The sequence below is a fragment of the Schistocerca piceifrons genome, chromosome 2 (assembly GCF_021461385.2).
Source record: "Schistocerca piceifrons isolate TAMUIC-IGC-003096 chromosome 2, iqSchPice1.1, whole genome shotgun sequence".
In the NCBI taxonomy this organism is placed as follows: domain Eukaryota; kingdom Metazoa; phylum Arthropoda; class Insecta; order Orthoptera; family Acrididae; genus Schistocerca; species Schistocerca piceifrons.
This window is the reverse complement of record NC_060139.1, coordinates 248,623,388-248,650,542: the sequence shown is the minus strand read 5'-3', so window position 1 is coordinate 248,650,542 and position 27,155 is coordinate 248,623,388. Positions and strand designations below refer to the sequence as shown.

The 27,155-nt window shown below is 41.6% G+C and overlaps 1 protein-coding gene across 3 annotated transcripts in view; it reads left to right on the top strand.

Annotated features, from left to right (window-relative positions):
• LOC124777762 (juvenile hormone acid O-methyltransferase-like) overlaps positions 1-9,393 on the top strand; it is a 71,506-nt gene extending 62,113 nt beyond the window's left edge. For all 3 annotated transcript variants that reach the window (XM_047253263.1, XM_047253264.1, XM_047253265.1), the window contains exons 5-6: positions 5,933-6,080; positions 8,905-9,393. In XM_047253263.1, coding sequence (XP_047109219.1) covers positions 5,933-6,080; positions 8,905-9,098 — 342 coding nt within the window. In that variant the 3' untranslated portion in view covers positions 9,099-9,393. The remainder of the gene's footprint in view (positions 1-5,932; positions 6,081-8,904) is intronic.
• The last annotated feature ends 17,762 nt before the right edge of the window (positions 9,394-27,155 follow it).

Here is a 27,155-nt window from a genome sequence, read left to right as displayed (position 1 = left end):
TAGATATTAAAATCCATGGAGAAGAAATAACTTTGAGGTTCGCCGATGACATTGTAATTCTGTCAGAGACAGCAAAGGACTTAGAAGAGCAGTTGAACGGAATGGACAGTGTCTTGAAAGGAGGATATAAGATGAACATCAACAAAAGCAAAACGAGGATCATGGAATGTAGTCGAGTTAAGTTGGGTGATGCTGAGGGAATTAGATTACAAAATGAGACACTTGATGTAGTGAAGGAGTTTTGCTATTGGGGAGCAAAATAACTGATGATGGTCGAAGTAGAGAGGATATAATATGTAGACTGGCAATGGCAAGGAAAGTGTTTCTGAAGACGAGAAATTTGTTAACATCGACTATAGATTTAAGTGTCAGGAAGTCGTTTCTGAAAGTATTTGTATGGAGTGTAGCCATGTATGGAAGTGAAACATGGACGATAAATACTTTGGACAAGAAGAGAATAGAAGCTTTCGAAATGTGGTGCTACGGAAGAATTCTGAAGATTAGATGGGTAGATCACATAACTAATGAGGAGGTATTGAATAGAATTGGGGAGAAGAGAAGTTTGTGGCAAAACTTGACAAGAAGAAGGGATCGGTTGGTAGGACATGTTCTGAGGCATCAAAGGATCACAAATTTAGCGTTGGAGGGCAGCGTGGAGGGTAAAAATAGTAAAGGGGGGCCAAGAGATGAATACACTAAGCAGATTCAGAAGGATGTAGGTTGCAGTAAGTACTGGGAGATGAAGAAGCTCGCACAGGATGGAATAGCATGGAGAGCTGCATCCAACCAGTCTCAGAACTGAAGACAACAACAACAACAACAGCTTTTCTTGTAAGAGAAAATGAAAAATTATAAAAAAATGTTGTTTACGTGGGTGGAGTGATCAGTTTCTAAATGGCTTTTAAGCGGGAAAGGTTCAGACTACTGTTAACAAGCATATCTCTACAAACGGCATTCTGTGGTCACAGACAGTCCTTGTCACTTCTATACGAAAATCCAAACCTAATGCAATTATCACTGCTCTTTTTCGTTACATACAGTTCAGTTTTTTCTTACTGACACGCGTCTGTAGTAGCTGAATCACAAGCTGTCACAGCACTAACTTGCGATTTTGTTAAACCATGTTTCCCTTTAGAACTTCAAGTTTTTCCATTTGAATGTGAATGGGAACGATTCTGATACACAACTGACGACTTGCTGCACTTGACACAAGGAAGGAATTAGTGGGCTATTGTTGAAAATCAAGGGCCTGACCGCCATGTCAGCGTTCCTCAGCGGGATTGTGGTACTGTTGTTAGTATTGTTAGAACATCAAGAAGCTGGCAGACTAAATTTCCATTGTAGTAAAATCAAATACGTTCCTAACGTTGTTACATAACTGTAAGTCAAGCATTCCCGGTAAATGTTAATTTATAATAACAGTGCTGCAGAAGCTAAGGAAACAGTACTGGGTCTAACTTCGAAACCTGACCTTATGAAAAAGTGTTTTGACGAACACCTTTAAATATTTTACGAACCCCCAGGGGGTTCGTGGACCACAGGCTTGGAAACGATAGCCTAGGGTTATAGATATTTACTGTCATTCTTTGGTGACAAACAGAAGTAGTAATAACTGTAGGAAATCGTTTCTTCGTCTAAATAAAAAAATTTACTTCTCCTTCGTACAGCCTGTGCGATGGTGACCGCTGCATGTGTGCCTTTGGTTCGAGAGTTCTTAACAATAATGATAGTGTTCTAGAGTAGTACGGTAGAGAACTAAGATGGTAACGTAGGATAGAAATTCTATTTGCTTCGCTGTAATTTCTTCTGTTGGGTATCACGAGTGGCAACGAATTGTAATGAGAAAAACCAACAGGCCGCAGCATCGAGGGTGTAAGTCCTTTATTCCAGACATCTGGGAGCTGGCTCGGTCCCAGGTAAGTTCAGCGTTGCACATTCACGACACGGTAGATCTCACATAGATGACGGTGTAGATCTCATTGTACGAGTAGAATTCGTCACCGGGTCTGACGGAAGTAATTACGTGTCAAAATACGATCTCTAAGGAAGTCCCTGCCTGAATACGAAACAAACAAAAAAATGTCAATGTAGGAATTATGCTTCGTTTGATCGTCGACGAACTACTAGAGAAGCAACTCGGGCCTGTTCATAGTGGATGAAACCTATCGGTAGAACACTGATGACCTTTTAATCACTATCGCTCGCGACAAACAGGTTAACATTACTGACATCGACAGAAGCCAGCGTGTTGGACGCAGAGGACCTAGTGCCACGAAACACAGGGGTATAATTACATTTGCTTCCTACCGGGAATGAAAGGAAATATTCAGCCAGAAGAGAAAAATCGCGAAGACTGAAACCAATGTCAGGAAAGATCTCACACACGAAAGAGAAGTTGTTGAAGGTCACCATATCAGAATTTAGTATAAACAGTGTGTGATATGACTGCAGGATCACACTAAAGAAAGTAGAAAGTGAAGGATCAAAAACAAACATATCTCAACTGAAAGACATGAAGTGGAATCTCACAATACACACTAACACTTCCGTCTTTTGTTCATTATATTTTTTGTTTCAAGAACTACTTTAGTTCGTTGTTGCTACTTATTTTCTTCGTTTTTTATGTACTCGTATCTTCATGTGTCAGTCTGGTTGCTATAGATATTCTATGCTCGAAATAATTACCTCAATCTACCTTTTTAAAACCAAATTTTTGATTTTTCTCAGTGCTATTGTCTAATTAAATTGTTTCAGTGCTCAACAGGTGTAAGTGGCTTCGTTTATCACAACTTGATTTATACTTCCATCTTCTGGCAGCATCGTAGAATTATAGTAATCACTTGTTTCTGAATCTTACAATTAATTGTAGTTAAACGTTTTACTCTGCAATATCCCAATTGCATCTTACGACACACTTAGAGGGGACTCGATTATCCCGTATTGTTGAAACTACTCCGTATCCACTCCTCCTTCGAAATTTGTCTGTCTGTGTGTCTGTCGGCCGGTCCCCGCAGCCTACAGACGATCGTGACAACCCTAACTCTGGTCGATCAAAAATGACTGTAAGCACTAGAGGACTTAACATCTGAGCTCATCAGTTCCGTAGACTAAGAACTACTTAAACCTAACTAACCTAAGGATATCACAAACCTCCATGCCCGAGGCAGGATACGAACCTGCGACCGTAGCAGCCACATGGTTCCGGACTGAAGCGCCTAGAATCGCTCCATCACAGCGGCCAGCTAACTCTGGTCGCCCCCTGAAGAGTGTGTACCTCAGCAACTACCGAACTCTGTGTGCCTTCCGGCAGGCGGGTAACTGCGGCGCAGGACAGTCTCCACGCCGGTGTGCGAACGAACCGTCTGTGACATAATATCTAGTCAAAAGTATCCGAACAGCCCTATGTAATGCGGAACTCATCGGTAGAGGTCACGCGAGGCGGACCCGCCACTGTGAAAGGAGGGAATGGGGGGTTACTGTGTTGTCAATAGAGAAGGAGCAGCACCACAGAGCGTCGGGCAGGAGAGCTCAGTGACGTCAGACGTGGAATAGTCATGAGGTGTCACCTGAGTAATAAATCTGGGACATTTCAGCAATTCTGAAGCTGCTAAAGTCTACTGTTGGTGATGTGATTGCGAAGTGGAAACATGAACGAACAACCACAGCTAAACCAGGCAGACGTTAAATACCGAAAGACAGGAGTTTTGAGCATTGCGGAGGGTGACTGTAAAAAATCTGGTGAAAACGACAGTAATCACTTGTCGGCTCTAAAATACTACCATCAGTCCAGCTAACACAGTGACTTACGAATGAAAAAGAGAACTGGACACAATGGTCGAGCAGCTCCACACAAGCCACACACCTCTGAAGTCATTGCCTGAACAATGCTTGAGGTGGCGTAAAGAGCAACGTCACTATGTACTGGATGGCTGGAAACGAGTGATTCAAAGTAATGTAAAACTCTGTATGCACACCAATCCGATGGAAGGGTGTGGGTTGTCGACGTGTGTGGTGCCAACAGTGAAGTACGAATGAGGTGACAGTTACAGGATTGGGTGTTCCATAATGGTTAGGGCGTGGTTGCCTTATTGCGCTTAAGAAAATTCCAAATGCGGAAGGATATGAACAGAAATTCCTTTCGTGCCTAAATGTAATCCAGATTTAGAAAAGTTATTTCACCTTAAATGAAACTAAAATTAGTCAACTGTTTTGTCGTACCAAATCTGAACTACTGTGATGTAGTTCAAAATGGCACAAATAACTAAAACTACTGATGACGCAAGCTGGGATGAATGCTTGCGTAAGACAGGTGTGCAAAATTTGCTTCTTTGGTCATATCCGTCCTTTCTACATTCAGTTACGTTAGATTCACCTAATAGGTGGCGTAATTTTCACATCACACACTTACTTCATGGGTTCCTTAGTCACTGGTCTTCTCAGTATCTCACCTCACATACCAGATACCTATCATTATTCCACAACTGCAGTACCAGACGAGATACGTCCAGCACGTTGGATATATCTTTACTCACCACTAAATCTTTTTTTATCTTTTTCTTCCTTTGACCCATACATGACATTTCTTGAATTCCATGTTTCATTACTATATATTACTATTATTATTATTATTATAATTTGTACTAACTTAGGAAGTTTGGTTACACTGTAGAGAGCAACTGAAGTTCCAAATCTTGCCAGATGAAATAAATGTACAAATAAAAATCTGTATAACTGATGAGTATCATATTGTAGAAGAAATTTAAATGAAACGATTTTGTTATAAAAATTCACTATGTAATTTCATGACAAAAAATTAAATGCTGTTGTTTTTAAATGAGAATTTCTATGCAATTAGGCAATATACACAATTTTTTCATATACTAGAGTTGTCCAGAAAGTAAGTTCCGATCGGTCGCTAAATGGAAACCACAGTGAAAATCAAACATTTTATTTGCAAGAGTTAGCTGCACTTTCCAGATACTTCCCTACATATTCACTGCTCTGACATAATTTGTTGGAGCGTTATACCGAATTTCCAACACCATTGTCGTAGAAGGCAGCCACCTGTGCTTCCCGATAATTCTCTGAGCTCGTCTATAGCGCGTAGCCTGCGCCCAAGTGGTTTCTTCGTATCCAGCGTTTCATGATACTCACGACGAGACAATTAGGGCTGTGTTGTGGGTGATCGAACACTTCCCATCGAAAAGGCTGCAGGAGCGTCTTCACTGCCCTTGCAGAGTGCGGCTGAGAATTGTCATGAAGGAAGTGCGTGGCAGTTGTGTTAGGCGGGCTGCATTCATTAAGGCGAAGCCTCTCAGCGGGCCCTCCTCCTTGGCAGGAGACAGCCATGTTCTAGGCACCTTTACTCATAGTGCGCTCAGAAATGAAAAGACCATCTTGATGCAGTCGACGGTCATACTAGAGACACTGCCAAACACATCTGTGCAAAGCTTCAACGGGTTTTCATTGTGGTGTCCATTTCACGACCGATCGGAACTTACTTCCTGGACAAGACTCGTATAACTAAATTACATAAAATTTAAAGTACATGGTGCCTGAACCGTTCACGTTTACTTTCTTCATTTGTTTATTATGAATGATCACAGGATATATAATCACTTTCTATATGAGTCATTCAGCAGGTTTTGAGATAAATGCTAGTGTCAGCTAGCTTATTCTGTTACAATGCCTGAAATTTTATAGAGCAATGTACATGAAAAGTTTTATCGGCATAGGATTATCAATGTGTGGTGACCATTCCCTTAAATCTATTTATTTGAAATAATTAGTATAGTGTCATGAGCTGCTGGAAGTTTCTGGGGCCTGACAGATCTGCGCCAGCCCACTTTGTTTCTTGTGTTTTTTCTGCTCTACTGCATGAATTTGTTCTAAAATAATTATCAGTAAAATGTATTATGATTTGTAATTTTAGGATTTCGACAAATACATTACTCCATATCAGAATTCGAAGGATCCTGCCTGTGATCTTCGTAACATGTTGATTGAAGAGGGATTTGAACCAGTGATAGTCAAGGCAGAGCCTCGAACTTACGTATTTCATTCTGATTCTGAAACAAGAGGTGAGTAGCATCTAATGAATGTGTCCTTCCTTGTGAACGTGTTTTAATGAGGGTGCTTTTCTCAAAAGCACTGTTATAATATGGTAGGCAGTGAATTCATGTCGCTTCGTTTATGGTTCGTAAATCTGACAACTGAATGAATCAACAACTCATGTTATAGAAAATTGCTCCACCTTGATGCAACTGGGAAGATGGGATCTAGAAATTGCAATGATGTAAAGGTTACACAGCTGTAGAGTTAACATTTGTAACGGATGTGTTGTAAATTTGCAGTCTGAAGCATTTCGTAAACTGCCAGGGTGGAATTGGTAGTTCTGGTTTGGCTTGGAACAACAGCTACAAAAGACATCCACAAAGGCTTCAGTATGAAACGTCAGCGTTATGAATAGAATGCTCTAGCAGAGAACCTAAAAACGGTAGACTTCACATGGTAATATTTCATTCTTGTATTGCTCTCATACCTATCTTGTTCATAGTCTGTGATATAGATCTGCATTACGATATCCACAAGTCTTCTGACAAGAAAAGACTTCTCATAAGAATTTCCCTTCTGTTGTTGGTTCAGGGACCTCGTGCTGGTTGCACAATATCCTCACATTGTGACACTTGAGGAGATATCAAATAAATCAATACACATTAGTATTTGCAGAAAGTGAAAACGACCGCTACTGATTGTGGTTTGAGTAAATGATATTTCAAGTTTTAATAGAAATCCTTGTTAGTGCAAATGGGGTTGTACGTTGTAGAAAGTGGTTTAAGAATCTGATTTAATCTTCTTGAAGCAAAACGTGATGCATCTTTTATTTATATTCATCTGCTTGCCACTTTACTTACAAAAGCAATTATAAATGGTTTGTATCATCTCTGTTTCGTAACCTAGTAGTTACTTACAGTTAATACAGGAAAGCTACTATATGCAAGAATCATAAGCACAGCTCAGAAAATTGACAGAGAGTTTCAAGACAGTAGATTGGGATGACGTTCATCAGATAGTAACAGCAGCTGAGAAACTTGTTTACATCTTTAATGTAATCCTACAGGGCTTTGTCATCATAACTCTAAGACATCTAAGAACTAGAATTGGAAAGTAATGAGGAACAACGGTGATAAACATCTGACATCAAAATATCTTCTGCCAGGAATGCGAAGTCGTGCTGAATGTGAGGTATTGATTGTAACAGCCGAAACTAAATTAGTAATGTGTACATCCTATAGATGTAAAAGCAGTTCACTGCTAACCAAATAAAAATGCCTGAAATATTAAAGCGAGGTTTGAGAACCACTATAGAGAAAACCAAATTTGTTGCTAACATAAAAACACTAAAATTTATTCAGAAAGAAATTTCTCTAAGCTAAAGAAGTTACGAAAAGGAATTAACGCAAATAGGGTTCAAAAATTAGGAGTCAATGGTAAAATATGTGAAAATATAGAACACATGACCGAAACAATAACAGCCACTTTTTCGTATTTATTCATTTTGAAATGCCAATCAAAGTTTCTTGGGAAGTGAGAAACATGAGATTTCTATACAAGAGACCAGAGGTAAATTGCCCAATGATGATGGGAAATAGCTGCTAGGCGTTGTTCTGCCAGACTTCAGAACCAGCACACAAAACGAAAACTACCGGAATTCAAGGAACCACGAAGACAATAGAGCGTAAATTCAACTCTGCAGTTTATTTCAGAAAGACCCTTTAAAGTCGACAAAACTGAATAATGTTCCAAGACAGAGTTAAAAATTGTGGTCATATAAATTAATATTCGTGGAAAACTGTTGATGTAATGAGAAATGAAGAAACATTACTGTATTAATGGCTTGTGGGAAGAATATTAGATCTTCTGTCGCCTGTAAAACAGATGTGAAAATTTGATTGGTGTAAGTTGCACTAACCGTCTGAAAAACTAGAAATACAGCAGATGACTGGGAAAGGAATAGTAAAAGTACAGCTATCAGCAACCACATTTTATCTCGGTTTGGTAAATTTTCAGTCTTTTTAGATTGATGGTAGTACCTCACGAATGGATTGTTGTGCAATTCATGGTTAAATGTTAGGTCCAGCTCCAGCCCTTGTATTTAGTTTCATTTATTTCAGCAGGAAGAAGTTGCTCTCATGTGAGTATAGTTTAACAAAATGCCTCCTTAAAATCTCATTGTCTCTAAATTTCTTCTATACAAAACACCTTTGAATTTTTGTTAGTGATTTTTCTGGCATGAGTTCTGTACAGATTTTTACTTCCAGTACCAGCTGCTCAGATTTCATATCGCATTCGGGAGGACGACGGTTCAGTCCTGCGTCCGGCCATCCTGATGTAGGTTTTCCGTGATTTCCCTAAATCGCTCCAGGCAAATTCCGGGATGGTTCCTTTGAAAGGGCATGGCCGACTTCCTTCCCCATCCTTCGCTAATCTGATGAGACCGATGACCTCGCTGTCTGGTCTCGTCCCCCAACTCAGATAAATCTTTCAACTTCTTCTATATCCCATTATCTTCCCTTGTACTCTCAGGAAACCTCTCAATCTTTACTTTGTCGTATTCTGTAGAGGCTTCCCATTGTAACAAGTGCTTCACTTTCTCTTCCACATTTCTCATTTTATATGAGGGCTGCGGTAACAGTTGAGTACTTTGTTCATTATTTCCTTTCTGTAGTTCAGACAGCCATTTATGGGCCTCTCCTGACATTCTCTGACATCAGAGTTCAGTTACGTAATTGCTGTGAGATTTCAAATCAGTTCTGCAAGGAATCTGGTTTTAAATATAATCGTAAGTCCTGGAAAAACAGGCTGGATATCAGAACATTAAGAGCTGTAATTCTCTTGTTTCAGGTGCAGTGAAATCTGTGAACGCGTTCGTCAGTCGCATTCCAGACGACGAAAAGGAATCGTACATTGATGATTTTTTAGAGGACTGCTACAAAGTGAAGATGCTGACAAAAGAAAAGGACGAAAAGTCAGGACAGATAACGGTCTTCTACCATTACATTTCTATGGTAGCTGTGGCGAGAAAACCACAGCATTAAATATTTTTATAAATTTGATACGTAGGTAAATTGTGTAATTTCTTTCACAGTGATCTGTAGTTTTAATACAATAAAGAAGACACAACTTTTCTAGAGGAGGGGTTTACCGTACTTACACTAATTTCAGTATGTTATTACCATACGTACACTAATTACAGTACTTTATTAAAAAAGTAGCATTTTGCCCGTGGCTTCGCCGACGTACAATTCTGCCTCTGCAAAAGTATAAAAAGTTGTGAATAATGGTTCGACCTCTTTAGATGTTAAAATGAAAAATAAAACACTTTTAAATTTATAACAGTGTCATTATTTCATCTCATTTCCTCATATTCACTCACATTCCTTCGTTTTATTAACTTTCGTTTGTCGTAGGAGTTCGAAATTAAATGAAAGGTCGAGGTTTGAAAGCAACATTTATTGGAACTTAAACAGTGTGTCAAAAAAATTTACTCATTGTTTTCGCGAAACATTAGTTGAAAGTTCAGTACATAGCGCCTCACTCCTACTACAAAGCAACGTCTTCGATGATTCTCCAGTCCTTCATCTCCCAGCTGTAGCAGCTTTGCGTTTTCATTTGCTAGGGAGGGCACTGACCCACAGTGTGATATTTTTTATCCTGAACCTTGAAAGTTTTTGCAAGCCAACGTTGGTCTAAAACAAATTGCGCTCCAAGTGAAGTTATTTAAAAGCTTGAATTACGCTGATCAGCCAGAACATTATGACCATCGACGTACTATCGATATGCACCCTCCCAGGCTATAGCAGCGTTACTTGGCAAGGAAGGACTGCTAGTCAGACACACACAGTGCATGTAGCCTCTGTGAATGTGCTCTGCCCTTGAGCGGAATGGGCAAGGTGTATGATGTATGTGAGTTTGACCATGGGAAGATTGTGATGGTCCGGGGGCTCGGCACTAGCATTTACGAAATCACACCTCTTGTTGGGTGTTTGTGGAGTGCTGTGGTGTCTGCAACACGCAGCGAAACCGAGGTGAAACCACTTCCAGACGTCGTGGGGTCACCCTCATTACAGATCACGGACGTAGGAGGCTGGGCAGCCTGGTAAAACTCGACAGGCTTCGATCTGCGGCGGAACTAACATCAGAATTTTATGCTGGGTAGCGTACAAGTGTGTCTGAACACACATTACACCGGACACGCCTAACGAGGGGTCTCCTCAGCCAACGACCCATCTCATCCATGTCACAATGTTAACACCACAACATTGCAAACTACGACTGAAACAAGCGCGTGATTACCGGCATTGGACGTTGGCGCAGTAGCAGGGACTAGCATTGTCTCATAACTCCCGATACCTTCTTCATCATGCCAGTGGGAGGGCACAAATCCGTCATTTTCCGGGTGAACAGCTCCTTGATACCTGTACTTCTGGATGGGGACAAGCTGGCTGCGGCTCCATTATGCTCTGGGGAACATTCGCTTGCGCATCCGTGGTTCAAATGGAGCTGGTGGAAGGCACAGTGACGACCAAGGGGTATCGTACACTGGCTGCATATCACTTTCACCCCTTATTGATGATCATATTTCCCGACGGCAGTAGAATTTTTCAACAAGATAATGCACCATGTCACAAGGCCAGGAGTGTGATAGTGGTTCGAGGAACAAAGTGACGAGCTGCAGTTGATGCGCTGGCCTCCCAACTCTCCAGATCTGAACCCTATCGAATTCATCTGGGATGTAATTAGATGTGGCGTCAGAGCTTATCGCCTTCCTCCCTGGAATTTAAGGGAATTGGGTGACTTGTGTGTGCAAATGTGGTACTAACTCCCTCCAGCCACTTATCAAGGATTCATTGTTTCCATGCCATGACCATTTGCCACTGTTATCCGTGCCAGAAGTAGACATGCCGGCTATCAGGCAGGTGGTCATAGTGTTCCCGCTGATCAGTGGGAATGTCCTTGAACTGTTGAGGAAGTTCTCGTAATCTGATGTAGTCCCAGGCCTGTAAGAGAGAAACAGTTCTGGATTTGCAATGAGTGATGGTAGTGATGGCAGACACTTTACCAGTGAAACGACACTTATCTCAAGATTCTTCTTTATGCAGGATTTCGTATGAAGACAGTACTTACATACTTGATCCATTCCACCAATCACTACACTTCTGTATCAATACAGATGTGTATGAACTCAAACTTTAAGTTCAACAATATTATTTTCAGTATCCATATCATAATATCGTGGTTTGTGCAAAATGAGATATGGAGTTTTTGGAGCAGGAAAAGTATCGAAAATATCCAGTTCCTCAGCTGATTGAATCGGAGGTGTCGAAGTTTGTTAGTCATATTTAAATATTATTTACGTTCGTTGCAGAAGTTCACAGGTGTTTGCGAGGAGCCTCCTTAATTAAAGGCTTGAAACAACTCATTTCCTTTTTTAAAGTAACCTGAATTCAATAGCACAACTTCTGACTCACTCATTCTGATTCCCATACTGACACGCTCGTATTCTCAACGATCATTTTTATATTTTCTGTGTTGTCTCAAATTTTCTTACACAATAATTAGTGTAAATTAAAAATAGACATGATGATAAATATATAACAAAAAATGTAATAAAATTACGTCCAAAAGACGGAGAGGACCTTTGTCCGAAGAGCATGAACAGGCACTCCTTGAGAGGCTCAGAAGATGCTGGCAGGAAGTCAAAGCCGGAACAAGACCTAGACACTAAAATTAAATTGGATGTTACCACGCAGTCCATAGAGGCTCAACTCGATAAAGAAAAAAAATTACAGTGGATCACGATGTCTAGTAATCGGACGTATTGTATACTACACACATGTCATGCAGTTAGGCTGTCCATGAGCTTGGTTATTTGTTTTGGCAAAAATTAGTCTAACCGCAATAGAAACCTTGTGAAAGCTAAGGGAAAATCGGAATTTGGTACTGGTATTCGTAGACTGACAAACCTTTCTCTTCCATTGTATAACTAAATGGTTTAAAGCTAATTCACTGTCATTAAACTTTGAACAGATCCACTACATGCAATTCAAAACCTGTAAGAGATTCCCTTCCAGAATTTGTATAACAATTGAAGAGATGCAGATCAAAGAGATTGACAATGTTAAATTTCTAGGATAACAGATTGATAGAGCGCCTGAACAGGTCAGTATCCGCAATGTGAATGACGTCAGATGTGTGAGGTATAAATATAAAAAAAGCTTGCATACTTCGCTTACTTTCATTCTATTACGTCGTGTGGGATCATATTCTGCTGTATCTCGTCAAACCGAGCAAAAATTTTTAGAGAGCAAGCCCCATTTGCAGTGTAAATTCAAGACCATGTTATAGAAACCTGTTCAAGGAACTGGTTTTATAACCGTTGCCTCTCAATATATTTATTCTGTAATGAAATTTGTCGCTAGTAAAATGCCCCTATTTCCAAAAAAAAAAAAAAGGTTCAAATGGCTCTGAGCACTATGGGACTCAACTTCTGAGGTTATTAGTCCCCTAGAACTTAGAACCAGTTAAACCTAACTAACCTAAGGACAACACACACATCCATGCTCGAGGCAGGATTCGAACCTGCAACCGTAGTGGTCTCGCGGTTCCAGACTGCAGCGCCTAGAACCGCACGGCCACTTCGGCCGGCCCCTATTTCCAGTCAGTGGGTCAATACATAGTATCAGTACGAGGAATAAGGAAAATTTACATAAAGATCTAAAATAATTTATGTTGCTCCAAAAAGACCTCCAATATTCAGGAACAAACAATATCAATAAATTGCCAGCAACCATTAAAAACTTGGTTTCAGATAAAGCACAGTTTAAACAGTTTGAAAGACTTTTTGATAGGCAACTCTTTCTATTCTATAGATGAATATCTTAACAGGAATTGTTAGATCAGCTTCAGTAAAAATGTCTGTTAGATTTCAGCTTTGTCAGCACGTGGTCACAACAGTGAAGATTGTATACAAATTTATTAAGAGTATAACTACGGATCTTTCTGACAGTGTGTTAATTCTGTAAATATTAGCAGTTCCAGTTTACTGTAATGTATTCAGCTATTTTGATAATCTTATGACGAACGATCAGAGTAGTGAATGTTATATTCATTTTTTTCTGTTTTTATATTATACTTTCTGACTTGCTCCACACCCACGAGAATCATCTCATTTTTGGATCTGTGGAACGAAAACTGAGTCTAATCTAATCCAATTATTCATGTTGGTACTGAAGTTTCTATGCCATTAGCAACAATCTCTCTAGCGTTAACTTCGCATCATAGCAAAACATTGGCAGATCTTAATTTTATGAGAGCACCGTTATTGACCCCATTTTCGTTTTACCGATCTGCCAAGTGCGATGATACAGTTGCTGAACAGCTCAAAGACTACTTGAGTCTTATTTCAGATAGGCACCCCTCTCACACGTACAACTATACATGGTGATGACTTCAATTTACTCTCGATATGTTGCTGAAAATACATGTTTAAAGTCAATGGTAAGCATAATATATCGCCCAAAATCGTTCTAATAGCTTACTCTGACAGCTGTTTTGAACAATTAATTCAGGAGCCAGCTAGAACTGTAAATGTTTGCGAAGATATATTTTTGATCTTTTAGCAAAAAGAATCCCGAGCAAATAGTAATCATTACGACGGATTCAGGGATTAGTGACCACAGGGTCGTTACAGTCATACTGAATACCGTAACACCCAGACACACCAAAAATAAACGCAAAATGTATCTAATTAAAAAATCAAATAAAAAATCGCCTGGTGCTTTCCTAAGAGTGTCCTAATGCCTTCCAAACTACGTTAATGTAGATCAGATGTGGCTTAAATTCAAAGAAATAGTATTGAAGGCTATTGAGAGATTTATGTCAATAAATTAATAAGAGATGGAACTCATACACACGGCACACAAAACAGGTCAGTGAACAGCTGCTCAAGCTACGAAAACATTGTGCCAAATTTAAAAGGACGCAAAATCTCTAAGATTGGCCGTGTTTTACTGAAGGTCGAAATTTAGTGTGGACTTAAATGCGAGATGCTTTTAACACATCCCACATCGCAACTGTGCCGGAATATAACAAAAAATCCAGAGAGATTTCTGTTTGTTTGCAAAGTACGCCAGCGGTGATACAAAATCAATCCCTTCATTGTACGATAGCAATGGTAATGTTACAGATGCCAATGCCACTAAAGTGAAGTTACTACACACGGTTTTCCGAAATTCCTTCGACAAAGGTGAGGGGCGGCAGGCGGGGCAGGGGGAGGGGATGTCGAGGATATGATTCGCGAGTTAGGGTGGCAATCATTAAAACACAGGCATTTTTAGTTGCGGCGTGATCTTTTGATGAAATTTCAATCTACAGTTTTCTCATAATGCGAAAATATTTTGTTGATACCCACCTACATAGGGGAAATGATCATTGTAGTAAAGTAAAAGAAACCAGAGGTCGCACAGAAAGACGAAAGTGTTCGTTTCCCCATGTGCTGTTTGAGAGTGAAACAACAGAGAGATAGTGAAAGTGGTTCTATGAACCATACGCCAGGCGATTAGATATGAATTTCAGAGTAGTCAGAGATTAGGTGGCATTCCGTAAGGACGTTCGAAAATTGTGTGGTGAAAATTGACTGAATCATCAGTGTCCATTACCGTAGCTAAAGATTTAAATTCATTAACTGGATCCGGTATCATATTTGGAACTCGGCTGTTTAAATCATACACAGCGTCATCTTAAGTACAAGGATGGATTTTTCGCATAACCATACAAAATTTCGATAATTTATGACAACATATGGGTTTATTGTGTTTATCAGTTCTTGTACTGTTGCAACATGATTACAAAATTTCTTTCTAATGATTTTTTTACGAACTTCCACTGGTATAGAGTTTATCCACGTAAGCCGATTTTGGTGTAACTGCAAGAGTTTGCTATAAAGTCACTAGTTAGAGCCACAAGGGATCCTAAAAGCAACTGATTCGTGCCAAATAATAGTTTCGCATATTCGTATCGTTTTTGCCTTAATGTTGCGAACACTGGTTTTCCTTCCATTTATATTTTTAAAGGCTACTTACGAGCCGAAAGCGCTGTCCGTCCACCATCCATGAATATTCGCAATGCCAGATCAAGCCATCGTATGTGTTCGACTATTTTTGAAAGCAATTGTGGTTACTATCATAAACAATTTTTTTTCAGTCCTCGTCCCCCCCCCCCCCCCCCACCCACCGCCTCTCCTCCGCCCCTCTCCTGAGCGTCAGCAAAAATGCCATTTATTTCACTGTCAACTTTCTCCACCAAGCCATCACAAGCCTTCAATTGATGACCCATCAACAGTCGTTTGTTCAATCGTGCAGTTTTTCATTTGTAATTTTTGCCGCGGAGAAGGTCTGAGTCGAAGGCTTTTCTTTTCGCCGGCCGGAGTGACCGAGCGGTTCTAGGCGCTTCAGTCCGGAATCGTGCGACTGCTACGGTCGCAGGTTCGAATCCTGCCTCGGGCATGGATGTGTGTGATGTCCTTAGGTTAGTTAGGTTTAAGTAGTCCTAAGTTCTAGGGGACTGATGACCACAGATGTTAAGTCCCAGAGTGCTCAGAGCCATTTGAACTAACTTTTCTTTTCCAAAAATGAAAGTTCGTAAAAGCTGTATATATAATGAGAAATGGCAGTTTGTTTGAAATGTTTGACACTATGAGCGCTTTTGGAAGCCCGACCACGTGAGTCATACGTATACTTTGGCTACGAAAGGTTGTGTTATTAGTAGAGCACAAGCGATTGAGAGAGAGAGAGAGAGAGAGAGAGAGAAGGGGGGGGGGAGGGAGAGGTGGAGATGGAGAGGGAGAGCGGTAATGTTCGTCTCACAACAGTTTTCGCAAACTGACATATTTTTGACATTAGACGCAATATCGACGACCGCATGATCGGTTATCGACTTTTGTTAGCTTTAAATACGGATCTCTCACAAGGCATAATGTACGGGTACCGGAGTTTTGTAGAAAATTAGTTATTCTTGGAATGATTTATCATAATTATTGCTGCAATAAAACGTTACACAGTGATTTATCGACGGTTTGTGCCTTCATATAAGAGTGCTCTGTCAACAGTGAGTTACTATCGTCAATAATTTACAAATTAAACACGATCCACACTTGTATAATTTATAGTATGCCATTTCAAGATAACGGAGCACTGAAAATTTCACAAACGCGTCCCCACTGCCATTGAATGTCATTTAATAATGCATCAACGATATACGCCTTCAAGAAAGAATATCATAACAAGACAGGCGACAAACATCACATGATTAAGTACTAGCGCAGGTTCGCATCCCACCACACACAAATATTTTTTTTCATGTTAGCGTAGTTAGCACATGCTTACGAATGTAAAAAAAAGTATGTTCTGCAATATCCACTGTTATTTACATTCCTTCTGATTTGAGAATGAAGGAAGACATAAATATTTAGCGATTTTCGAGTATTTGATTAGCCAGGAACTGCAGAAGACCGTTTAAACTGCTGCGACTGAAACAAACAACAATACAATGCATATTCTTCCTTGTCACACTTGGCCGGCCGGTGTGGCCGTGCGGTTCTAAGCGCGTTAGTTTGGAGCCGCGTGACCGCTACGGTCGCAGGTTCGAATCCTGCCTCGGGCATGGATGTGTGTGATGTCGTTAGATTTAAGTAGTTCTAAGTTCTAGGGGACTGATGACCTTAGTAGTTAAGTCCCATAGTGCTCAGAGCCATTTGAACTTTTTTTTCCTTGTCACAAATATTTCGCTGTTTATTTGCGGGTGTGCGGTTAGGCAGGAACCTAAGAGGACGGCTTACATTACTGCAACTGAAACGAACAGCAGTAACTTTCATATTCTTCCTTGTCACAAATATTTCCTGTTTATTTATTTCCGAGTACGTGATCAAGCGGGAACCTAAGAGTACACCTTTAATTGCGGTGACTAGAACGAGGTGCAATAAAATTCATATACTGTGTTTTCAGAAATATTTGGCTGTTTGTTTCCGAATATGTGGCGATTTACGATTGTGCGGTTAGGCAGGAACCTAAGAGGACGTCTTCAACTGCTGCGTGTGAATGGAGGAGCCATAAAATTCATATTTTTCCTTATCACAATGTTGTTAGCCGGTCATGTGGTTGTCGATACTGCGCGTGACGTCAAAATGACGTCACGTTTGAGTGAAATGAGCAGTACTCTTGAGAGAGTGAGTGTTGAGTCGCCGCAAAATGAAGAGTTTTGATGGTGCACCTGGCGTACAGAGAATGAATTTTGAGATGTTCCCTGTTGTAACTGAATATAGTCAATGGATATTTGATACGATTTTACAGAGATACGAAACTTTTGGAAAAAGGTAATATGCACTGAGTTTTATTTGCTGCAAGCGCTAGCTGAATAATTAATGTAGAGCAAACATTACATTGTGTTCAATAATATCTACGTTTTGGTGTGCACGGCGAATCATTACACATGTGTTCAGAATCTTACCATTCTTCACCTCCCACATTCAGTTAAAATACGTAATTAATGAAGCAAACAGTAAATTTTACGTAATTTAAATATTATTTGTATGAATTAGTATTTTTGGTGTCTGACAATCCTAGAAAAATACTATACTTAATGGTGGTATAAGTCACTTTCGTGTTATTGAAAGGACTTCACAGTAATTTCGAAATACCCTTTTATTTATTTCCAAATATTTCAGTGAAGTTTATCCTCAGCATTTGAGCGAAAAGTATAATTTTACTGCATTGTCTCGTCCTGCACTGCTGAGTGAACGTGTATCTGCATTTTTGGAAAGATAACAAAACTGTCACTTGGCAAAGCAGCCTAAAGCAAGATAAAGCAATAGCCGACCAGTGATTCATTTCAGGGTCTTACACTTCAGTACGCAGTAAGCATCGAGCAGAGTTATCCGTTGCAAGATAAGAAACAATTGTAGGGCCTAAACGTGCTTTGACGCGTTTTTCTAACAGGGCACAGTTTTAATACGCAGTTGTTAGCTTTGCGTGCAACCGTCTGACGTGGACGCCATCCTGCGTATCATTTATGACCCTTTTTTAGATTCACCTGCATTTACAAATTGCCACATTCATTGGTATCACACACATAAAATTAATTTACATAGTTAATCTTTTTGTTCAAAAGTAGGATTGGTTGACGACCAGGGAGGACTCAGAGTGTTGTACTGATCCCCTTAACCAACAAGTCTGAGGTGCTGTCTTTCACTGAAACTGAAGATGAGCCAGTGGGATTCACTTCACCTGTTTTGAGGAAACCTGTTCCGTCTGGTGTGAGGAGGAAGCAAACAGAAAAGTTCTGTAGGGGTCTTTTAATCGTCGGCTGTTGAAACGTACGGCGAATGATAGTACCCCTTCGGGAATGGCAGCAAGGGACAGGTAAGGACACCAGGTGCACTCAGTGTGTATGCCTGGGGGCCTCATTCAGCATGTTGAAGAGGCTATTCCGGCAGCTATTGAGGGAACAGGTTGCAACCAACTGCAGACTGTGGCGCACGTTGGAACAGATGATACCTGTTGTCTGGTCTCCGAGGTCATTCTTGGATCATTCCAGCGACTGGCTCAGAAGGTTGAGAATACCAGCCTTGGGCGTGGAGTTTCAGTGAAGCTCACAATTTCCAGCATTGGCCCCAGAACTGATCGTAGCCCTTTGGTTCTGAGTCAACTGGAAGAACTGAACCAGAGACTTCGAAGGTTCAGTGACAAGCTAGTCTGTAACTTCCTGGACTTGCACCAAATGGTTGAGAACTGCAAGGTCCCCTAAATGGGTCAGGTGTGCACTACTCAGGTAGCTGAATTTGTGTGGGGTGCACAAAGCGTGATTTTTTTTTTTTTTTTTTTTTTTAGGTTAGGTGGCTCTCCATTCAGTCTATATAACGATAGGTGTAGGTTCAGATGGTTCAAATGGCTCTGAGCACTATGGGACTTAACATCTATGGTCATCAGTCCCCCAGAACTTAGAACTACTTAAACCTAACTAACCTAAGGACATCACACAACACCCAGTCATGGTGTAAGAATTAGTGTAATTTCAAAATAAATGCCTCCCACATTTGACAATATTAAAATCCTAATGGTGCACTGCCGAAGCAAAGTGCCAGTGTTTGCAGCACTCATGAAAAGCAATCACGCTCATATAATACTAGGTACAGAAAGCTCGTTGAAAGCTGAAATTAGCAGCAGTGTAATTTTGAGGGAAAATTTAATTGTATATGGAAAGGATAAGCAAACAGGAAATGGATGTGGTGTACTTGTCGCAGTAAATATAAACTCAAATTCACCGAAGCATAAATTGAAGCTATATGTGAGACTGTTTGGGCAGTTTCAGTATCAGGGGTGGGAGTAAAATGATAATTGTATTCTTCTATCGCCTACCAGACTCATCTCCTGACGTAACCGGATTCTAAAGACGAAACCTTGGTTCATTTGTACGTACGTTCCCCAGTGATACTGTAATCATCGGTGGAGAATTTAATCATCGAACAATTAATTGGGAAATTACAATTCTTTTAGCTGTGGACGTGATAAGATATCCTGTGAAACTTTACTAAATGCCTTCTCTGAAACTATGTAGAACAGATAGTTAGGAATCCAATTCATGATGGAAATACACCGAAGAGCCAATGGTACACCTGCCTAATATCGTGTAAGGCCCCCGCGAGCTCGCAGAAGTGCCGCAAAACGTCGTGGCATGGTTTCGACAAATGTCTGAAGTAGTGCTGGAGGGAACTGACAGCATGACACCTGCAGGGCTGTACATAAATCCGTAAGAGTACGAGGGGGTGGAGATCTCTTCTGAATATCACGTTGCAAGGCATCCCAGATATACTCATTAATGTTAATATCCGGGGAGTTTTGTGGCCAGCTGAAGTGTTTAAACTCAGAGGCATGTTCCTGGAGCCACTGTGTAGCAATTCTGGACGTATGGGATGTCACGTTGTCCTGCTGGAATTGTACAAGTCCGTTGGAATGTACAATGGACGTGAATGGATGCAGGTGATCAGACAGGATGTTTACGTACGTGTCATCTGTCAGAGTCGTATCTAGACGAATCAGAGGTCGCATATCACTGCAACGGCACACGCCCTACACCATTACAGAGTCTCCACCAGCATGATCAGTCCCCTATTGACATGTAGGGTCCATGAATTCAAGAGGTTGTCTTCATACCCCTACACCTCCATCCGCTCGATACAATTTGAAACGAGACTCGTTCCGACCAGGCAACATGTTTCCAATCATCAACAGTCCAATGTCAGTGTTGACGGGTCCAGGCGAGGTGTGACGCTTTGTGTCGTGCAGTCATCAAGGATACAAGAGTGGGAATTCGGCTCCGAAAGCCCATATAGATATAGTTTCATTGAATGGTATGAACGCTGACATTTGCTGATGGTTCGTCATTGAAATCTGCATAAACTTTCGGAAGGTTTGCGCTCCTGTCACACTGAACGATTCTCTTCACTCGTTGTTGGTCCCTTTCTTGCAGGATCTTTTTCCGACCGCAGTGATATCAGAGATTTGATGTTTTACCGGATTCCTGATATTCACAGTACACTCGTACAGGAAAATCCCGACTTAATCGCTACGTTGGAGATGCTGTGTCCCATTGCTCGAGCGCCGACTGTAACACCATGTTCAAGCTCACTTAAATCTTGATAACCTGCCATTGTTGCAGCAGTAACCGATCTAACAACTGCTCCAGACGCTTGTCTTATTCAGGCGTTACCGACCGCAGCGCCGTATTCTGCCCGTTTACATGTCTCTGTATTTGAAAAAGCATACATATACCTGTTTCTTTGGCGCTTCAGCGTGTATTAGATCTAATGGCAACAAATATACCTGACTTCTTTGAGGACGTCGACATCGAAACTGGTATCAGTCACCATGACATGGTTGTGGCAACAGTGATTAGTAAAGTACAAAGGACAACTGAAACAAGCAGAAAGATATGTATGGTCATTAAACTAGATAGAAAAATCAGTAGTGTGATATTTCAATGAGGAACTTGAAACTTTCAGCACAGAACGGGAGCATGTAGAGGAACTCTGGCTTAAGTTTAAAAGAATAGTTGACCATGCACTGGACTGAGCCGGCCAGGGTGGCCGAGCGGTTCTAGGCTCTACAGTCTGGAACCGCGTGACCGCTACGGTCGCAGGTTCGAATCCTGCCTCGGGCATGGATGTGTGTGATGTCCTTAGGTTAGTTAGGTTTATGGGTTTGCAAATGGTGCAAATGGTTCTGAGCACTATGGGACTCAACTTCTGAGGTCATTAGTCCCCTAGAACTTAGAACTAGTTAAACCTAACTAACCTAAGTACATCACAAACATCCATGCCCGAGGCAGGATTCGAACCCGCGACCGTAGCGGTCTTGCGGTTCCAGACTGCAGCGCCTTTAACCGCACGGCCACTTCGGCCGGCGTTTATGGGTTTAAGTAGTTCTATGTTCTAGGGGACTGATGACCTCAGATGTTAAGTCCCATAGTGCTCAGAGCAATTAAAAAAAAAAAACACAAGCCACTGGACTGATATTTTCCCAGTAGAACTGTTCATAATGGCAGGGAACCTCCATGGTACACAGTCACTGTAAAGAAACTTCTAAAGAAACAGAGATTGCTGCGTAATAGGTATAAAACAAAGTGTAGGACTGTAGGTAGAGAGATGCTTGAATGAAACGCGTTTGGCTGTCAAGAGAGCAACACGTGATGCCTTCAATGAGTACCGTAGCAGAATATTATCAGTGACCTTTCGCAGAACTCAAAGAAATTCTGATTGTATGTGAAGGCTGTTAGCGGCACCAAAGTTAGTGTCCAGTCCCTAGCGAATGAGGAAGAAACGGAAATAGAGAGTAGCAAAGCAAAAGCTGTAATGCCTAATTCCGTTTTCAAATGTTCCTTTACATAACGAAAATGTAATAGAATTGTCCCAATTTAATCCTCGTACCAGGGAAAAGACGAATGAAATAAGTGTTAGTGTCAGTATTAGGGTGTTGAGAAGCAGTCTTAATCGTTAAAACTGAACAAAGCTCCAGATCCCGAAGGAATCAGTGTCAGACTGTATACTGTACTTGCTGCTGAGTTATCCTCTCTTTTAGGTATACTCTGTCGCAGATAGCTCTAAAAAAAAAACCCGGGGCCGGTTCTTGAAAAAAGGCACTGGTCACATCCGACTGCAAGAAGAGTAGTAGAGGTGATCCATAAAACTACCGTCCAATATCCTTGACATCGATTCGTTGTAGAATCTTCTAATCTGAACGCGAACTTAATGAGATATTTAGAACAGAATGACTTCCTCAATGCCAACTAGCATGGTTTTCGGAAACATTGATCATGTGAAACCCATCATACTTTTCTCACATGACATACTGAAAGCTTTGGCTCAAGGGAACCAGGTAGACGTAATATTTCTTGATTTCCGTAAAGCATTTGACTCAGTACCACACCTATGCTTATTGTCAAAAGAACGATCATATGGGGTATCAAGTGAAATTTGTGACTGGATTGAGGACATTTTGGTAGGAAGGACACAGCATGTTATCTTGGATGGAGAGTCATCGTCAGACGTAGAAGTAGCTTTCTGTGTGCCCCAGGGATGTGTGCTGGGACCCTTGCTGTTCATATTGTATATTAATGACCTTGCAGACAATATTAATAGTAAAATCAGGCTTTTTGCACATGATGCAGTTATCTATAGTGAAGTACTATCTCAAATAAATATTCAGTCAGGTCTCGATAAAATTTCAGCGTGGTCCTGAGATTGGCAACTTGCTCTCAATGTTCAGAAATGTAAAATTTTGCACTTCACGAAACGAAAAAATGTAGTGTCCTATGACTATAATATCAATGAGTCATTGGTGGAAGCGGCCAACACATATAAATACTTGGATGTAATACATTTTAGGGGGAATAATCACATAGGTTCAGTCGTGGGTAAAGCCGGTGGTAGACTTCGGTTTATTAGTAAAATACTGGGGAAGGGGAATCAGTCTGTAAAGGAGATTGCTTACAGATCTCTCGTGCGACCGGTTCTAGAATATTGCTCAAGTGTGTGGGACCAATACCAGGTAGGACTAACAAGGGATATTGAATGTATACAGAGAAGGGCAGCTTGATCCGTGGAAGAGTGTTTCAGAGATACTGGAGGAACTAAACTGGAAGGCTCCTGAAGATAGACTAAACTATCCCGAAAACGTCTATCAACAAAGTGTCAAGAACCGGCTTTCCGGCTTTAAATGGCTACTCTAGAAATATACTACAACCCCGTGCGTATCGCACACATAGGGAGCATGAGGTAAAGATTATAAATAATTTCTGCACGCACAAAGGCATTCAAACAATCATTCTTCGCCCGTTCGTGAATAGAACAGGAAGAAACCCTAATAACTGGTACAGTGGGACATACACTCTGCCAAGCATCTCACGGTGGTTTGCAGAGTATAGACGTAGATGTAGATGTAGGGTAGCTAAGGGCGTTACAGATCTGAGTAAATGGGCGACACTGTAATCGGAATTTAGAAGTACTTGCTTTCATATTGCTAGCGAGAGATTTTGACACACACTGTTTACAATTACCAAGTTTAAGCTTTAAAAGTTATATTCTAATGAATCCATTTAATTTTTGTGGTGATGGTTTCGCATGCCGCGATGATCTTGTCTTGAACTGCCTTTAGCAGGTGTGTGGGTCAGTGTGGAAGCCAAGCTGTGTGACTTAAATACCTATAAATCGATATTTCCAGAGCGTGGCAACTATTTCCTGATAAGTATTGGGTTATTTAGAGATTCCGGAGGTATTTTTTTTTTTCAAACTGAATTTTTTACAGCTTATGTCAAAGATTTGGTACGGTTCAAGAACGTTCAAAGTTCTGTACGTTTTCCCAAGTCAAATAAAAAATACAAAATGTCATCATGGACGTGTTATTAGTTCCTTTTCCACCCACTGCTTATTCTTTATCGATCTCTCCAAAAGTCTTGTGTGTTAAAAAGCTGCTACCATTTTCAGTCTTATAAACATTGCAGACAATGGTACGGGTTACATTATACTGTATTAAAAACGTCTGCCGGCCGGTGTGGCCGTGCGGTCTAGGCGCTTCAGTCTGGAACCGCGTGACCGCTCCGGTCGCAGGTTCGAATCCTGCCTCGGGCATGGATGTGTGTGATGTCCTTAGGTTAGTTAGGTTTAAGTAGTTCTAAGTTCTAGGGGACTGATGACCACAGATGTTAAGTCCCATAGTGCTCAGAGCCAGCGAGCCAAAAACGTTTGTTTAGGAATAATGCCTTGAGATGCTGGTAGAGCCATAGTGTGACAAAAAAATTTAAATCCTCGCTCACTGGATCAGTTAAAGACACGGAAATACAAGCATTGAGTGAAATATAGAGAGTAGTTACTGTAAGGACCGTAACACTTTTAGAAGGTAAATATGATATTTAAAATACCATACTCAACGTGTTCGTAAAGTTTGTAGTTTCTCTTGATATTGTCCTCAGTTTCTGGATTAAAACTGAACCTCTCCACTTCCTTCAAACTGTATTTAGAGGACTATTTCTCCGCAAATCAGTGAAATTCAATGCTTTCTTTGGATTTAGAGCGTTACGTACCCACTTCTTAATATGAAATCCTGGAACATCTCGTCTAATCGACCACCTATAAAATAATAATACACTCTTCAGTGACACTGTGATCACCTGTCAAGAGCCTGAATAACCACCGTTTGCAGCCCGGGCAACAGCGAGACGTGCAGTGAGGTAGTGGGAGGTACCGACAGGGATGTAGAGCCACGCCCACTCCAGCACCGTGGCCAGCTACGCTAGGTCTCTCGGTTGAGGATCCAAGGCGCGAAAAGCCCAACTGATGTGATCGAAGAGATTCTGGATTGTGTTTAAATCCGAGGAGTTTGGTGACCAAGGGAGTACGGTAGAGTCATCCTGGTGCTCTTCCAGGTGGTGCACGCACACTGCGAGTTGTGTGACAAGTTGCGTTGTCCTGCTGGTAGACACCAACTGGCCGAGGAAAAACAAACCGCATGTAAGGCTAGAAATAGTCCCCTAGGATAGGTGTATCATTGCAGTTGATACGTTGTGGCTTCCAGAATGACGAGATTACCCATGGACCGCCCTCAGGCATAGACCTCTCTGACGGTGATTGCAGGGTGTTTGCTTTATGACGTCTCACGGCTTACGCACCAATGGCCAACAGTACAATGGAGCGTAAAACGTGATTCGTATGGAAAGGAGTGGACGTCCAGTTGCGTTACTGGAATGTATATTGCAGACTTCGTCGTCGATGAACAGCAGTCAGCGAGGGTGCGTGAACCAGGCGCCTGTTGCGGAAGCCCATAAGCAGCAACGTTCGCTCAACGGTCGTTGAGGAGACATTGCTGGTAGCCCCTTGATTCATTCGGGCGGACAGTCGCTCAACTGTTGCACGTTTATTCGCCCGTACACATCTCTGCAGCCATCTTTCACTTCCGTCATCTGTGGCGCATGATGCTCGGAAGTTGACCCGGCGCCAGGTTTAGATATGGCCATTATTCCAAGCACGGTAGACTATAACATTAGCGCATTGTCTGCGGGAAAATGCTGGACTCGGCTAACTAGCGGTAGCTGCAACAACGCGACACTTAATCTGCGATGAAGCAAATCAATGGACATGGAAATGCCGTGTGGCTAGGGCCTCCTGTCGGGTAGACCGTTCGCCTGGTGCAAGTCTTTCGAGTTGACGCCTCTTCAGCGACAACACCCAGTCCCTGAGAGGAGATAATCTCCGACCCAGCCGGGGATCGTACCCGGGCCGTTAGGTATGACATTCCGTCGCGCTGACTACTCGGCTACCAGGGGCGGACACCATCAGAGATTGGACGGCGATAGTGTTCGCACGGAGACCCAGTGGATCCCATGATGCGCGCCGCTGAGCCATGCCTTCAGCAGCTCTGACTACGAGCGCCCTCCGCCGCCGCGATACAGGATGGCTTGCGGCAGCTACTCGGCCCAGCCTTCTGCCTTAGTCAGCGTTCGACAGTATGCTCGTGCGTTGGTGGGACCCTCAGACTGCACGACGCTCTTTTGCAATTTGTGGACATTCCTGCTCTTTGTTCTTTTGTAAGATTTCTTTGGAACACTTGGAGAAAGCTACAAGTTAAATGAAACTTCTATTTACTGTATTTATGTATTCTCTAATTAGTTGAGCTCCTATCCAGATTCCTACGACGACAGCTGCCACACTACTCTGTAGCCCACCTCTCTTTACCGTTGTATACCAGGCAGTACAACCGGCCAGAGTGGCCGAGCGGTTCTAGGCGCTACGGTCTGGAACCGCGCGACCGCTACAGTCGCAGGTTCGAATCCTGCCTAGGGCATGGATGTGTGTGATGTCCTTACGTTAGTTAGGTTTAAGTAGTTCTAAGTTCTAGGGGACTGATGACCTCAGCAGTTCAGTCTCATAGTGCTCAGAGCCATTTGAACCATTTGAACCAGGCAGTACACAACACAAACTACTTTTAAAAGCGACTCTCTAAAACAGAAACTTCATGCATTATCTTCCTCTACATACAGATAGTTGGCGCTGCTCCTACTTCCTTCATGGAGTTGCGCCGAAATGCTAATCATTTGCACATCCAAACACGCAGTACACTTTAGGCCAGTTTGACGTTGATACCTGCCGTCTCTATGGTGTTGACGATTTAATGGTCAGCAGTGTACATACACTGGCTAACGAAAATTTGAAGCACCCAGAACACAAGGTTGAATTCAAAGTAACTTCGTACACGTACACGTCATCGGTGGGCATGTAAATGATTGGAGTTGCAATTCCCTGTGAGATATCGGACGGCCACCAGAGTGCATTAGTTTTCTTCGTGTTTAGTGTTTTTAACAATCAATGTCACAAAGAATGACAAATATGTCAACGTGGTAGGATAAAGGATCCTCGCAGGGAAAACAAACACTCTTTGAAATTCTGAAGGTAGGGAGGTTACTATGTAAGGAACAAAGACTCTCTAAAACTAGTTTAGAAACCAGAGTGCCACTATGAGTAGAAAGACGTGAAAGGCAGGCAGTAGTTGACA